Source organism: Rhinolophus ferrumequinum, chromosome 22, assembly GCF_004115265.2.
Source record: "Rhinolophus ferrumequinum isolate MPI-CBG mRhiFer1 chromosome 22, mRhiFer1_v1.p, whole genome shotgun sequence".
In the NCBI taxonomy this organism is placed as follows: domain Eukaryota; kingdom Metazoa; phylum Chordata; class Mammalia; order Chiroptera; family Rhinolophidae; genus Rhinolophus; species Rhinolophus ferrumequinum.
In genome coordinates this window covers 44688524-44705361 of record NC_046305.1, presented here as the reverse complement: position 1 = coordinate 44705361, position 16838 = coordinate 44688524, and the positions used below count along the sequence as shown (strand labels likewise).

The following is a 16838-nucleotide window of genomic DNA, read 5'->3' as shown; positions in this document are numbered from 1 at the left end:
TTTGATATATGGGAAAAGTTTAATTTTATTTAGTAAGAAATATAAATGACGGTTACTAAGTGCTTTAATGAATTTTCATAGATTTAGTTGTATGTGGAATACAAGATTACTTTTTCTCTGGCCAATTTAAATAATCTGATTACATGTATATTTTAGTAGATGATCTCAGTTTAATTAAAAGTGATGTTTGTAAATAGTTTTCTTTCTGTTGTTTAAAAGCAGGTATTAGACAGAATGAAAGTCATTTGGTATCTATACACTTTAAAGTTTGAATTTCACTTTTAAATATTTTCTTTAGAAGGTTTTATAGCTTGTGATATTTGGTGATTGGAATGATTTTGTACGGAGTACTGCAACTGTTGTATATTTACATATTATACCAAGTAAACGTTTTTACTGTAAAGTTTATTGAACTTGTTCTTCTTCCCAGGTGTAGTAATAGGATTAATTGGAGTATCTGTCTTAACACTAAAATAGTTGAGTCATGTGAGAAATACTATTGTTAGGTTGATAAATTCTACACAGTAAATACCACACCATGCTTGAAGGTTGGTCAGGACTATACTTGATATTTAATCCTAAAACATTCTTGCTAGGTATATTTTCCAACTTGTAAATAAAAGGTGCCATTGTATTTTAGGTTTGTCAATCCATGATAATCCTTTAAAATTAAAAATAAAATTTTTAATTATAAAAGTAATGTGTTTATTGTAGAAAACTAAAAATATAGATAAGCAAAAAAGAAGAAATGTAGACATTTATAATTCTGTCAGCCTAGATAGCTACTATTAACACCTTGGTATATATTTCTCCAGATATTTTTCTGTGTTGTATATATACAAAACATACATAGATAAGTCAGACTTTTTTCCTCTCGTTAGGTCCTTTGCTTCTCCCTGGAATAATTTTCTTTGGTGAGCATGCTTGTCTTATTGTTTAGGACTCAACCTAAATGTCACCTCCCAAAGAGCGCTTCCCCAGCATCTAGAGTAGCTTACTGATATTTTCTTTTCTTGTCCAACTAAATGAAAGTGTAAGGTCCAAGAGAGTAGGGATTGTCTCTCAGTTAACACAGTATCCCTGGGGCTCAGAAGTGTCTTTGATAAATAGGTACTAAATAAATGTTTGAATGAATGAATGTTTAATATTATAAAAATGGGATAAAATCATATGTGTTAGATGCTCTGGAAAGAAAGGTAAGATGTATGTGTATGTATGAATGTATATGTGTGTTTGTGTTAATATATATCTATGTATAGGTACAGATATGTATATATCTGACCTTAGATTGCTTATAGTCTAGAAGAAAGATGGAAAATTGAATAATAGTGCAGAATGTGGTAAATGCTGTGATGGGAAGTACAGTAATAAGGGAATATGTAGTAGGAGTAGCTCTCCAAATTGGGTGGGGGAGAGTTATTAAGAGAAGGCTTTCTGGAAGAGTGACAATGTAGGCATTTTGTAACTTTGTAATTTGTCAGTTCTTTTCATCTGTAATTTATAATGGTTGGGTAGTATTTTATCAGTATGTAAGTACCAGAGTTTAATCAATATCTTATTAGCAGACATTTAGTGCATTCCCTAAATAACACTGTCATGGATATCTTTATGTATCTGCAGTTATTTTCTTACGTAATTTTTACTTGGGAGTGGAATTTCTGGGTCTGAGAATTATTAATTTTTTTCAGGGCTTTTGGTACATAATTTTGGGTACCAAATTGGGTACATAATGGAGGGTACCAAATTGCCCTCCATGAAAATTATACCGGTTTATACTTCCAGTAGCAGTACATGAGAATACCACCACTCCCCCCCCAAAAAAACTTGCAAATTTGGTAGGCAAAATGGCATCTTACAGCTTAATTTGCCTTTGTTTGACTCACCTGTATGTATCATCGTAATGTGTAGACTGACAGCAAAATACGAGTTTAGATTTAGATTTTACAATGGTTACTGAACAGATATACCGTACTCTGCGGCATATGTGAAATTAATTGCTTGGATATTTCCTTTAGTTTTGATTGCAACTCATATTAAGTAATATGCCTACCTTTGCACTACTGTTTAGCATACTCTTCAACCCAGAATATTATTGTATTTTAAGATCTTTGTCTCATTCATTTTATAAACATGTAAGTTGTAATGACAAATTCAGAGAAACTGAGAATAGGCTATTTAATTTGAGGTCAAATACCTTAAGAAACTTGTATTGTTGACACTAGACCTAGCAACTAACTTCTTTTTAATTATTGTGGCCAGAAACACCAGATGAAAATGGTAAAACCCAGAGAGCTGATGATTTTGTCTTGAAGAAAATAAAGAAGAAAAAGAAAAAGAAACACCGAGAAGATATGCGAGGAAGACGCCTTAAAATGTACAATAAGGAAGTACAAACCGTCTGTGCTGGCCTGACACGCATCAGTAAGGAAATCCTCACCCAAGGACAAGTAAATAGCACTTCAGGAGTTAATAAGGAGTCCTTCAGGTATCTGAAAGATGAACAGCTGTGCCGGTTAAACTTGGGCATGCAAGAATATCGGGTACCCCAGGGAGTACAAACGCCTTTTATGACTCACCAGGAGCATTCTATTCGTAGAAATTTCTTAAAAACAGGTACTAAATTTAGCAACTTTATTCATGAAGAACACCAGTCCAATGGGGGTGCTCTTGTCCTTCATGCTTACATGGATGAACTCTCATTTTTGTCTCCAATGGAGATGGAGAGATTTGCTGAGGAGTTTCTCGCTTTGACATTCAGTGAAAATGAGAAAAACGCTGCTGACTACGCTTTAGCAATAGTGCATGGAGCGGCCGCTTACCTCCCCGACTTCCTGGACTACTTTGCTTTTAATTTCCCCAACACTCCAGTGAAAATGGAAATTCTGGGCAAGAAAGATATCGAAACCACCACCATTTCAAATTTTCACACTCAGGTAAGGTGACATCATTTGTGTAGTAAATACAGTTACAGTATCTCAACAGTGTTGACCTCATTCTGTTGCATTGCACGTACCAGCACATTTGGTAACAATTCATGATGGTAGACGTGGTTCAAATTCTTTATTTCTCTAATTGAAAAATCTGAATTGCCGAGGCTTTGGGATGTGGCTTCTTACTTGCTTGGTCTAAGAAATGCTTTATACATGTTATACATCATTACAAGTCTTTCTAGAAAATCAGCTTGAAAAGGAATCCATTCTTTCACAAATCAGGTAGTGTCAGCGTGGAAGGTAACTTAGATCTGTTAAGCCTCGCGGTAGCTTTGGGAAACTTACTTTTGGTGTCATACTGAACACACGAGGCCATTGGCTTATTTATTTGCCAGGTTTTAGCTGTTTTTATTTTTCCTTCAGTAACTTGTTGGCAGTCTGTCCCAGAAACATACCTTATTTATGTGACTTGGAAGTGTCACCAGGAAGACCGCCATAGCCTCTGCTCCTTCCGCCTATGCACGGTTGTAGGGGAAGACGTTTTCTGAAGCCTTGCTTGGGCAGCTAGGCTTAAGTCAGCAGGGAAACCTCTCCTCCCTAAGCAGCGGTTTTTAACCAAACATTTTTTCATTGAAGTTATTTTAGGACATAAAATGAAGTTGATAACACGTCCTAGCTTTTTTCTTGCTTGCTTTTCTCATGAGGATTATGAACATGAATGGTCAGCTGTAAGTTTATAGATATTAATTCTACCCAAGTTTAGTGGAGAATGTTACGCTTTTTAGAGATTTATGATTTTATAACCTGTTTTTTCAGGTTATTTAATAATTTGCTGCCATTCCTTTCCTTAAGATTTTTTTTTTATAGGTAAATAAATTGTTGCATAATACGACTCTCAGCTGCCTGCCTTGTAGTGGTTTCAAGCCACTTCTATTTGAAACCTCCTCTAATTTGAATCTTTTAAGTGATTCTTACTATCCTTGCCTCCAGTGAGGGGAGTATCCAGTGTAGATTTATGAGCTTCAGAATTTCTCTAATTGAAGTTCTCTCTGCAGTAGAGAGAGCAGGAGCAGCCAAACTGGAGAGGTCGCAAGATGGGGCTGCCCAAGACGTTGGAACACCATGTGCAATAAAGGGCTTCGTCTTGGATTTTGGCCTTGTTACCACAATCAGGTACCGAAGTGCTGACTTTTGTAGTAGATTTTGGTTTTTCTTTTTCCTTTTTTTTTTAAAAGGAGTTTTGCCCTTTGAAGGTTAAGGAAACCTATTTTTATCAACATTACAGAAGGGACTGAAAATAGTTCTAATACAGTCCATAGTCCCCATACATCCCTATTCAAATCAAGAAATAGAGATATTGCTGAGAGCAGAGTTAACATGCTCTATCTACCACTTTTTTAGTTTAGAAAAATGCAGCAAATTTTCTTTTCTGATTGATAGACCAGCAAGCATATCTGAGAAATAAGCCAGAAACTTGGGGGAAAAAAGTTTTGGTTTTGTGATGGTGACTTTCAACCTTTCATATTAGGGAGTCTATAGTGGATCAAGCTTGTATGTCAGTAGACAATACCCAATCTAAATAGCCAATAAAAGAAGATATTGCTCAATATTCCCTGCTGATTTTTGTCCTCCTATTAATTTTTTTAATGGAGCTGAAATTTAAATGACTGTACCAACAACTTACCTTGAGATTTACTTTGAGACTTATAAAATCATCACTTTTTAAGAACATAGCAGATTATTATTAAATTAGAATATCATTAAACACTTCAACCATATGAAAAGATTGAGGACTATTGAATAATTCTCATGCTCCAGTGATCCTGGAATTTAATTTTATTTATGAAATTTGAGTCATTGGAGAGAAGTGGGAGGTGGGTATGGCAGGTTGAAGAAGCCTTCAAAACTTTTAATTTTGCACCTGTATAATCTTTGGCAGAGGTTGGGATTTGAACTAACACAATAGTTCAAATTTATTTGGCACTTTGTGATTTATAGAAATGCTTTCACATTCATATCTGGATATTTGGAACAACGTATGTGGTAGGTAAGCAGTTTTATCTCTGTTTTCCATCAAAGAAACTGAGACTTGGAGGTGTATATTGTTATCCAAGGTCATGTATTAATAGTAAGTAGAAGTCAGAGTGTAAACCTAGGCCACTTGAACAATTTGTGCATCATTTTACTGTATTCCTTCCTTCAGCCATTGGAGAAGAGACCTGTGCTTTTACTTGTCCAAACACTGTAGTCAGTGGAATTAAAGTATCTCAGTTTAACACAATATTCAGAAGGCTATTCTAATGTTTTTAAGAGGAGATTGTTGGGATTTAAATGAATACCTGAGGTATTTTGGACTTCGGTGTTTTGTGAAGTCTCATGAAATTCTGTTAACCAAAAATAAAGTGAAATAAGTTTTTCTTTTTTTTTTGAAGATTTTATTGGAGAAGGGGAACAGGACTTTATTGGGGAACAGTGTGTACTTCCAGGCTTTTTTCCAAGTCAAGTTGTTGTCCGTTCAGTCTTAGTTGTGGAGGGTGCCGTTCAGCTTCAAGTTGTTGTCCTTTCAGTCTTAGTTGTGGAGGGCGCAGCTCAGCTCCAGGTCCAGTTGCTGTTTCTAGTTGCAGGCGGCACAGCCCACCATCCCTTGCGGGAGTCGAACCGGCAACCTTGTGGTTGAGAGGACGCACTCCATCCAACTGAGCCATCCGGGAGCTCAGCAGCAGCTCAGCTCAAGATGCCGTGTTCAATCTTAGTTGCAGGGGGCGCTGCCCACCATCCCTTGCGGGACTCGAGGAATTGAACTGGCAGCCTTGTGGTTGAGAGCCCACTGGCCTATGTGGGAATCAAACCGGCAGCCTTAGGAGTTAGGAGCTTGGAGCTCTAACTGCTTGAGCCCCTGGGGCCAGCCCTGAAGTTTTTTTTATTACCTTAGAGACACTTACTGGAAATTATAGTTTAAATGTGTAGCCATAATAATTATTATGACTCTATTTCAAGATAGTTTGTTCAGCAAACATTTATTGAAAACCTACCGTGTACTAGACATTCTGTTCTTAAAAGGACTAATTGATGAGCTCAATCTAGATGAATAAACCAGCGATTATAACACACTTTGACAAGTACTGGCATAGAGGTATGCAAAGAGAAAACAATTGTAACAGAGGGAGCCCAGTTTGCCGTGTTACTTAACTCAGACTAGAGGTGATTAGAGAAGGCATTTTAAAGCATGTGATGCTTGAGTAGAGTCTTGAAAGGAGATTATTACATAGCTTAATAAGGGTATTTAACCAAAGGAAATCATAGCCTCTATAAACACACAGAGACGTCACAGAATGTGGCACTTTCAGGGAGCTGCAAATAGCTTGACATGGCAAGAGTACACACTGACCGGTGCAGGGTGGTGATAGCTGAGACCAGAGAGATAGAAAAAAATCAAGATTGTGAAGAGTTTTATATGATGTGCTAAAAAAAGTACTTTTTCCTAAAAGTAATGGGGAATCATTGGTGAATTTTAATCGGGGAGTGCTATCAAGTTATGTTAGCAAAGATTATACTGTAGTGTGGAGGATGGAATTGAAGAGGGAAATAGGATTAGAAGCAAGAAGACTGGTTAGGTTACTGTGGTAACCAGATCAGAAATGATCCATGTTCAGTGTATTGACACTAGAGAGGAAAGAATAAAATTTGAGAAATAATTAGAAAGTGAGGTTATTTGCACTTGGTGAGGGAGAAGGAGAGAGTCTTAAAGACGTGATTTGGACAAGGGGTGGATGGTTGTGCTGGTCACAAAATCAGTACAGGGTTGTAAAAGCTGGTTTTAGGGGTGGAAGGTGTTGATATTTGTGTCGGAGGTACCTGTGAAGACTAATAGGCGTATCTGTTAGCAAGTTACATATGTGGATCTAAGCCTGGGACACATAGCACCATGTAGGTGATCCAGGGACGGCATTAGAATGGAAAACAGATAAAGCTAAGAATGGAATCCTGTGATGCATCCACATGTAAGTATGAGGAACATGGGACAAGATCACAAAGCAAGAATGGTTAAAGGAAGTTTAGGATACTAGTTTTCTAGGTTTTAAGGATGATGGAGTTATTCAGTGTCACCCATATGAGGGATCAAGTAAGGTAAGGATGGGAAAATGTTAGGTTGCTCAGTTAGGGATTTAATTGGAAATGTTATCAAAACCAGTGCTTTGCAAACCATGGTCATTTAATATTGTAAATTAGTGCCTTTTTTTTTTTTTAGAAGCTTGCTACTTAAATTGTGCTGTATGTATGAATTTCGCATCACCAGGGAGCTTGCTAGTAATGCAGACTCTGAGTAGTAATGCAGACCCCTAACTATCCTTTTTCCCTGAAAATAAGACCTGGCCGGACAATCAGCTCTAATGCGTCGTTTGGAGCAAAAATTAATATAAGACTCGGTATTATATTATATTATACTGTACTATGCCCAATCTTATAGTAAAATAAGATGGAGTCTTATATTAATTTTTGCTCCAAACGATGCATTAGAGCTGATTGTCCGGGTAGGTCTTATTTTCGGGGAAACATGGTAGATCTTCTGAATCAGAATCTGCATTTTAACAAGATCCCCAGGTCATTGACATGCACACTGTTTGAGAAACACTTCTTAAGAATTCATCTCCACTAGCTGGAGTAGCTGTTTGGTGCAAGAAAAACTAGCTTCTGTTATTTTTGTTTTTAAACTACTGTAATGGCAAAGCTAGGAGGTTTTTTTCTTTTAATAGTCTATAAAACTCAAATATTTTAACAACAAAGGAGGTAAGTTCGTGATAAATACCAATTTTTCAGTACCAAGCTGATCCTCAAATTTGATTACTTAACTCTCAGCAGTTGATATAAGATCTTTGTAAAGTTTTTTTAATCTGAAGGACTGAAATACGGTATTTTTATAATTCTACAGGATTATTCAGGTCTAATTAGCTTTAAGTTGTCATTGGCTAAATAACAATTTTACATTTAAGTGTGGAATCTCTTGATCAGTTAATGGAGAAAAATTAGTCCCATGGAAATGCATTTATCTCTAAAATATATGTATATTTTTAGGAATAAATATAATTTTTTTGCTTAGGTGTTAAATCATGTAATTTTTGGCAACTAGAATACTTTTTTAATGGTTTTAAACTTTGAAGTGAGATAATTCTGCAATAAGTAATGTAATACTTGGCTCCCCTCCTTATAAAAATCCTGTGGCAGCTGATAAACTGATTACAAATTCATATATTCTTTTCGTTGTCTTATGGGCTAACAAGATTGTAGAGTGGTGGGAGCCATTTCTAAGACTTTGCGTTGGAGCTGAGGAAGGTCACGTTTTGGTGGTGACCTTCCCCAAGGTTACATAATGGCAGATCTTCAAAGAGGAAATATTTTTCCTCTGTCTCTGAATGACATTAAATCCTATAGGCAAGGGTTTAGCAAATTTAGTGTGCATATAAAATGCAGATTTTGATTTTGTAAGTCTGGGTTGGGGCTGTGTAGTCTGCATTTCTATCAAACTCCTGGATGGTGTTGGTGTTGCCGGTCCCAGAACCAGCAAGGCTATATCAGTCTTAGATTCTTTACACGAATTGCAAACAAAAGCAACAAAAAACACTAAAAATATAGTGAAGTTAAATAGAGAGTTGTTTTAAATATCACCATGTGAGGCTATTTTCACCTTATAGTAACTAAGTAATCAAAGTGTGTCATGGAGAAGGGTGTGTGTATGTATGTGCTGGGGAGAGGGAATTGTTTAGAAAAGCGTATCTACCATAATACCGTGTTTCCCCGAAAATGAGACCTACCGGGACCATCAGCTCTAATGCATCTTTTGGAGCAAAAATTAATATAAGACCTAGTATATTATATTATATTATTATATTATATATTATATATTATACCTGGTCTTACATTATAATAAAATGAGACCGGGTGTTATATTGATTTTTGCTCCAAAAGACGCATTAGATCTGATGGTCTGGCTAAGTCTTATTTTTGGGGAAACACGGTAGGATTTTCCAAAAAGATTTCTATATATTTACAATATTGAAGTCTTTTACTGAGGATCACAGCTTTTTATTTGGAAGTTCTTATGAATGTCACTTTTATTACCATAAAATGGTAATGTCTAATGTTCCAGAGAAAATCAACAAATGTTACTCCTTCATTCTTTGTGTGTTGTGGCAAGGCCTAAAATGGGCTTATTAGGTGTTCCCCATTTTGATTAATATAATTAGCACTTTATAGTAAATTACTGGCACTAATTAAGACAGTAGAACTAGTAGAGTGCTTTGAGAAACTCTTAAAGAACTACACATCAGTGTGTTACATAAAAAGAGAAATAAGTATTTTAAGAAGCTGGCTTTTTAAAAGAAAGCACCATAAAAATGGTAGGTTTGGTTCTTTTTTTTCTGTCATTCTAAGTACACTTATAATCTCTCTTTTGACTCGTACTGCTTTTTCACTGTGTGCTTTAAAGTGAGAATGCCTTTCTATTCACAGGTCACAAGGTTAGGAAGATTGCTGGCTAGCTTTTTCCTTTGTTTTTTTAGACAACTTGAATATGCTTCTTCCTGAAACATGAGTTCTGTGGAATGATTATCCCCTACCGCCCCCACACAGCGTTTTCCATACTGTGTATTTCTAGCTTAGTGTTCTTCTAATGTTTGTTTTGTTCTGTTTTTAAGAATTTACTTTTTTTAGAGCAATTTTAGGTTCATACCAAAGTTGAAGGGAGGGTACAGAGATTTCCCATCCTCCCCCTGCTCCCACAATGCACAGCCTCCCCCATTATCAACGTCCCCACCAGAGTGGTACACTTACCACAACTGATGAACTTACATTGACACATCATTGTCACCAAAGTCCATAGTTTACCTTAGGGTTCACTCTTGGTGCTGTACATTCTATAGGTTTGGACAAATGTATAAGGACATGTTATACATCATGGTAGCATACAGAATATTTTCACTGCCCTAATAATCCTCTGTGCTCTGCCTAGTCATCCCTTTCTCCGACCCCTGGCAACCACTGATCTTTTTACTGTCTCCATAGCTTTGACTTTTCTAAAATGTCATACAGTTGGGGTCATATAGTATGTAGCCTTTGCAGAGTGGCTTCTTTCACTTAATAATATACATTTAAGGTTTCTCCATGTATTTTCATGGCTTGATAGCTCATTCCCTTTTAGCACTGAATAACATTCCATTATCTGGACGAATCACAGTTATTTATCCATCCACTTACATCTTGGTTGCTTCCAGGTTTTGGCAGTTATGAATAAAGCTGCTATCTTCTAAGTTTTTAACTGACTTGTAACTGCCCTTCTTCTAATAGGTGTAATGGAAGCACACTTGAGCTTATATAACTCTCAGCAATTGATACAGGGTAACTGAAAAGTTGAGATTCTAATCTAAAGGATTACATACTTATTGATAGAAAGCAACATGTAAAGTATCCAAATGTAATTGTTTAAACTTTTATAGATAAGTATGGTATCCAAATATAATTGTCTAAACTTTTATAGATATTATAAATACATTTTTTGAGTGCATGCAAAGCTAACTACTACTTTCTTAGAGGTATTTTTCCCCTTGATATCACAATTCTTTTCTCCTCCCTGCTTTGCCTTGATTTTACTCAAAGCTGTTTTCTCTGGTTGGCATTGTATCTCCTGTTTCCATGGCAGCCTTACTTTTTTCTGTTCTTTGGACTCTGCTTACCTCCTTCCAATCCTCCTGACAATTATTTCTTCCTTCACTGTATTCAGAGTACATACACTTTGTGAGGTGGTAAAACTCAACTTCTTTGCTTTTGAGTGTTGTTTCCAGGCCAGAGCTTCTCAAACTTGCCAGGTCCTAAGAATAATCTGCGGTTGTTAGTTCCAAATACATATTAGAATCTCAGGTTCCTCTCGTGGAAATTCTGATTCATTAGATCTGGAGTAAGGCCTGAGATGAATACCTCAAGTAATTCATTTCCTATGATCAGACAAGTTTAAGAAACACCATTTTAAACTGTATACCATCTACCATTACTCTGATTCCCTTTATTTGACATGTAGATACATACCATCCTCTTAGAATTTCATAGAATCATAAACCTGGAGATAATCTTGTCTAACCTCTACATAGTGCAAATATTGTTAAAAATCATGTTTGTATTGATAATTACTCAGGAGCCGTTTCTTCATAAGGTTTCCAGTGGGCCCTCAACATCGTCTAGGAAGCTTACTTCTTTTTCCTTTGGTCAACCAGCTTGCCTGTCCTTCATGATGACTATTCAGACTTTATCTTTAGGCATCTTTTCTGCATTCCCTCCTATTACAATAGAGAAGATGTCCCACATTCTCCTCAAAAGCTAATCCTGCTACCTGTGTTCTGGATTCCATTCCTCACCTTGCTTAGGATTTTTTTTTTTAATTGTCACAAAATGTACAGAACATAAAACTTAATATTTAACTTTTTTTTTTTTTTTTGTATGGTGATGGAAGGGGAGCTGACTCTGGGTGGTGAACACACAGTGTGATTTATGGATGATGTGATACAGAATTGCACACCTGAAATCTATGTGATTTTACTAACAATTGTCACCCCAATAAATTAAAAATAAATTAAAAAAAAAAAAGGCATTACAGACAAAAAAAAATATATTTAACTATTTTTAAGGGTATAATTCATTGGCATTAAATGCTTTCACAGTGTTGTACAGCCATCACCGCTATCCATTTCAAGAAGTTTTTCATCATCCCAAGCAGAAACTCTGTTTATCTCCCCTTCACATATAAAGGGCAAATTATATTAAGTGAATTCCTACTTTATGTATTTCTTTATTTTTAATAAAAGCCTTTTCTTTCTTCCCAGAAGTAAATTTTTATTCTGAATTTGTGGTTTATCATTTCCATACATCTTCTAATATTTTGCTAGGTATGTATGAACAGATAAACTATGTACAGCTGTTTTGTGTCATTTAACACTTTATCAGTTGTATATTGCATGTGTCCTTCTGCAGATTGCTTTGGTTCAACATTACTTTTCAGAATTATGTTGATACTTGTAACCCTAGTTGGTTCATTTATTTTGACCACTATATTTGGTATTTTGTTGTGTGACTGTATCACAGTTTTATTCTCCTGTTCTTGGGCTTTCACGTTGTTTACAGTTTTGTAACATTGTGTTGCGGTAAGAATGTATATAGTCTATCCTGGGATGTATGTCCTGAATACATCCCATATATTGTGTACATGTACATCCTGGGATTTCTCTTTGCCTTTTTTTCCTGTCCTGGGGTTCCATGACTATTCTGTGGCCCAAATTGAGTGACTCAAGTGAGACTTCACATATCTAAAAGTCTTTCTTTTACCATAACATTTGATGAATACTTAGGTGTGGAATTCTAGGTTGGAGGTCATTTTTCTTCAGATTTATAAAGGCATTACTCCAGTGTCTTCATTTAAGCTTCTAGTGTTGCTATTGAGAATTCCAATGTCATAATGATTCCTGATACTTTTCAGGGGCCTTTTTTTTCCTTCTCTCTGGAAGCTTTCAAAATTTCTATGCTGCAAAATTTCAAGAAACTGAGGATAATGTGCTTTGAGATGTGTCTTTTTTTGCTGTTTTTAAGTTTACTATAAAATATTTTAGATGTATGAAGAGGTATAAAGAATAACAACAAACACCAACAAGGTTCTTGCTACCTGGCCCAAGAAATAAAACATCACCAGTGCAGTTGAAGGCCACCCTGCAACCCCCATGATTTTCTCAAGTCTCATTGGTGTGTTTTTATATTCACTCTGATGAGCATTTAGGCCTTTTCAATATGGAAACGCATGTCCTTCCATTTGGGTACATTTTCTTACATGATTATTTTTGTTAATTTCCGTACCTTAGTTTTCATTGTTCTTTTTTCTGAAACTTTTATTAGTTGGGTATTAGGCCTCCTGATTGAACCTCTAATTTTCAAAGAAAAATAAAAGATGAACCTTTTATTTTTTCTTTTGTCTTTTTGTTCTTTCTGGGGAGATTTAATTATCTTCTTTTCCCCCTATTTATTTCAGCTGTAATGTTTTGAATTTAAGAGCTTGTTCTGGTTTTGTGTGTGTGTGTTTTTAAATAACTTCTTGTTATTGCATGGATGTAATATCTTTCACCTCTCTGAGATACTAAGTGTACTTGTTTTGAAATTTTCTTTTATTCGCTAAGTTGTCTGTTTCATCAAGTTCCTTTTTGTTTGTTTTAATTTTTTGTTTATATTAGATATTTTCTTCAGATGTTGGTTGATCTGTTTATATTGAAACATAAGTCAGTACAGTACAAACTGATGAGAAACTCTGAACATATAGGTGGAACTTATCGTTTGATGGTGGGTAGGGGATATCTGGCCACATCATTGTAAGGAAAGCCCCAAACGTCAACATTGAGATCATCTCTCTGGTGCTTCTAATTTCTACAGTTAAGAATCCACCACATTTTTGCCAGGAAAGTAGAGTAGGTTATGTGCTGCTAGAATTCGTGGAACTGAATGGAAGTACATAGGGGATTTTGTTGTTAAATAAATAAAACTTTACTTAATTTCTTGATTTCAATATAATGGTTATTTTCCATACTTGCACCTGGTATCTTTGTTTCTGTAGTTTCTTTGGTTCACTTTCCCCACAAAATAGGGATAGGGATAGATAGGGATCGGGAGGGGACGGTAAGTGGAGGGGTCTCTCTGACCTTGATGCAGGTTTTAAACTCCTCTCCTTTAGTTTTAGTTCCATTTTTTGTTCCCCACCTTCTTTGATACTTAGCCGTCATGTGGTTCTGAGACACAAACTGGCTTTTTGTTTACTTATATTCTCTTTGAGCTTCTGAGATTTGTAGCCTTTCTATGTTACTCTCACTTGAGTGAGATTTTGATAAGGAAATAAATTCAGTCTGCTACGTTTAACTATCAGTCCTCTTCACCTTTTCACCTTTACCAGATTCTTCCCATGAGCCCTAAAACACCACACAAAAGAAGACTTAAATGAAAAGATGTACTGTGTTCTTAGATTAAGAAGAATCAAAACAATGTTTTCCCTAAATTATAAATTGAATACAGTCTTAATAAAAATACCAATAGATCCCCCCCCCCCGCCCTTGGGCCAAACAAGCTGATTTTGAAGTTTATATGAAAAAATAAGCAGGCAAAAATAGCCAGGAAAGCTTTGGGGAAAAAAATGCAGTCATGGAGGAGTACCCTATCAGATATCAATACAGTCTAAAAATTTAATTATTAAATAAGTCTATATCAGTTTATGAACACTGTCCAGTGAAACGGAAAAGTCCAGAAATAGAGCCAAATAAATATAGGCATTTGATATATAAAAATGATAGCATCTCAGATCGTTGGTGGCAGAGAGAAGATAGTGTTGGCATCAGGATACCTATCTTGAATTTACCTTGGGATCCGTATCACTGTATACCAAGATGACATCCAAATGGAATCAAAAGATTTAAATGTAGAAAGTAGAGACATAAATGTAATTGAAGAAAAATGAAAGAATTCTCAGAACTTCGGAGTGGGAAAGGTCTTTCTTACTATGACCAAAACAAAACAAAATCAAAGTTACTGTAAACAAAGTCAATAGCCAGATTATGAAAAATTATTTACAATTCATATCACTGACAGAGGATTAACCTTCCTAAACTATGGAGCTCTAGAAATAGGTAATAGAAATACAATCTAAAAATAAGGAAGCATTGTGAATGGACAGTTCACAGAAAAAGAAATACAAATGGCCCTTTAATCCTCTTACGTGAAAAGATATCCAACTTCATTCCTAAGAAAATGAAATTAAAACTACTAAGATGTCAGTTTTTACTTATCAAATTAGTAAAAATCCAAAAGTTTGATGATGATTCAGAAGTTCCTATCAATGAAGTTGTGAGCAACACACCCTGTCTCACCTTGCTGGTGGGAATGAAAGTTTATGGCAGCCTGTGGACGGCGGCTCAGTGCTTCCATCCGAACAATTCTCCCGTGATCCTCTTTCCTCCTCTACCAACCTTTCTTCTTTTCACAGCAGACTTCTTGAAAGGATTGCCTGCATTTGCTTTCCTCATTTCCTCATCTTTCTTCAGACCACACTGATTTGGTTTCTGCCTTCATAATTCCTCTGAGATGTCTCTTGCTAAGGTCACCGATGAGCGTTTTTCATCTTCATCTTACTGGACGTCTCAGCAGCATGTTGATCCAGCTTTTTTTGAAGTATTTTCTTTCTTTGGCTTTCATGATACTGTGCTCTCTTGGTTTTCTCCTTGACCTCTCTGACGACTGGACAACTCCTTTACATTCTCTTTTATCAGCTTGTCTTCCCCTTTTGTGCTTTTTTTCAGAGTTGGAGCTTTCCAAGACCCCTGCTCTTTGAACTCTGTATATTTTCTCTTGTCAAATCTCTTTTAAGGCTGAAGTTCCAATTAACTGGGATTTATGTCCTCAGTCCAGACCGCTTCTGATTTTAGACTCAGCTGCCTTCTTGGCATGATCCACTTGGGTGTTTCAAAGGTATTTACTCATACATTTCTATTGCTGCTGTAACAAAGTACCACACAGTGTCTTCAAACACAGACTTAGTTTCTTAACTGCTCTGAAGGCTCTGAAGGAGAATCCTGGGGTTGGTTGGTTGGTTTGTTTTGCCTTTTTAAGCTTCTAATGACCATCTGTATTTCCTGGCTTGTGGCCCCTTCCTCTGTCTGCAAAGGGCAGGACTCCAGTCTGTCCTTCTGATCATCACATTGCCCCTCCTCTCTGCAGTCACATATCCCCCTGCCTCCTCCTACAAGGCCATCTGTGATTCCATTAGGGACCTCTTGGCTAATCGAGAAGCTCTAGTTCATTCATAGCTGCGGAGCACTTTTGCTATATAACAGTCACAGGTTCCAGGAATTGGCACCTGTATATCTTTGGGTGCAATTAGTCAGCCTCCTACACGTGCTTCAGGCTCATCGTGTCCAAAACCGTAGATACCACCTCCTCTCCAAACCTGGTCCTCCTCCACTAGAAAGAGGGGTTTCTCCATCTGGTTGCAAAACTGGAACCTGGAAGACATCCTTGACATTCCTTTCCAGTCTCTCTCCAAGTCCTGACGATTTTATCTCCTGGATATGTTTCAAATCTCTTTTTTACTTTATTTTCTAATTAGCTCTTCTGCTATTAGGTTAGTCCATTTTTTCTTTTTTGGAATATTACAGAAACCTGCCAACTGGTCTCTCAGAGCACCTCTGAGAAAATAAAACAAAAACAAGAAAAAACAAGCCCTTTCCCCCTAAAAAAAAAAACAAAAAAAAAGGCAAATCTGGTAACTTTCCTTTTACAACTTTAGATCCTTGAGTGATTCCCAGAATCCTTAGTGTGGTCTGCAAGGCTCTCCATAATCCAGCCACAGCTCCTTTCTCAGGCTCTTCTTTATCTCTTTTGTTTTCTGTGTTTAGCATCAGTAGTTTTCCTTAGACCTGGAAAGGGTGAAGCTAAAAAGGATTTTACTACCTTTACATTTGTGCTACAGATTTTATCTCAGTATCCCTTGGAGGAACACTGTACCCTCTTGATCAGGATCCTAATGTTCTCTTTCGTAGGTTCTTACGCATTCCATTCTGAAGACTTGGCACAGTCTATAATTATATTTGTTTAGATTACTGTCTGCCTCTCCCTACTAGACTGTAAGTTTCTAGGGACCAAAAACGGGTATATTTTGTTGTATCTGTGATTAGGACAGTGCCTGGCATGTAGTGTACAGTAAACGCTTATGAAATGAAGGATACTGGCTTTCCTATAGTTTCTGTCCTTAATTAAGGTTATAGAAATCTACTCTTCTGTGATAAGCTCCAAGTATTTGAAGATTGTTGGGTCTTCACTTTAATCTTTTCAGGTTAAATACTT

At 36.4% G+C, this 16838-nt stretch overlaps 1 protein-coding gene across 1 annotated transcript in view; it reads left to right on the top strand.

Moving 5' to 3' along the window:
• RSBN1 (round spermatid basic protein 1) overlaps positions 1–16838 on the top strand; it is a 43246-nt gene that overhangs the window by 8277 nt on the left and 18131 nt on the right. Inside the window, exon 2 of the mRNA XM_033092596.1 lies at positions 2260–2933. Within this exon, the coding sequence (XP_032948487.1) occupies positions 2260–2933 (674 nt within the window). The remainder of the gene's footprint in view (positions 1–2259; positions 2934–16838) is intronic.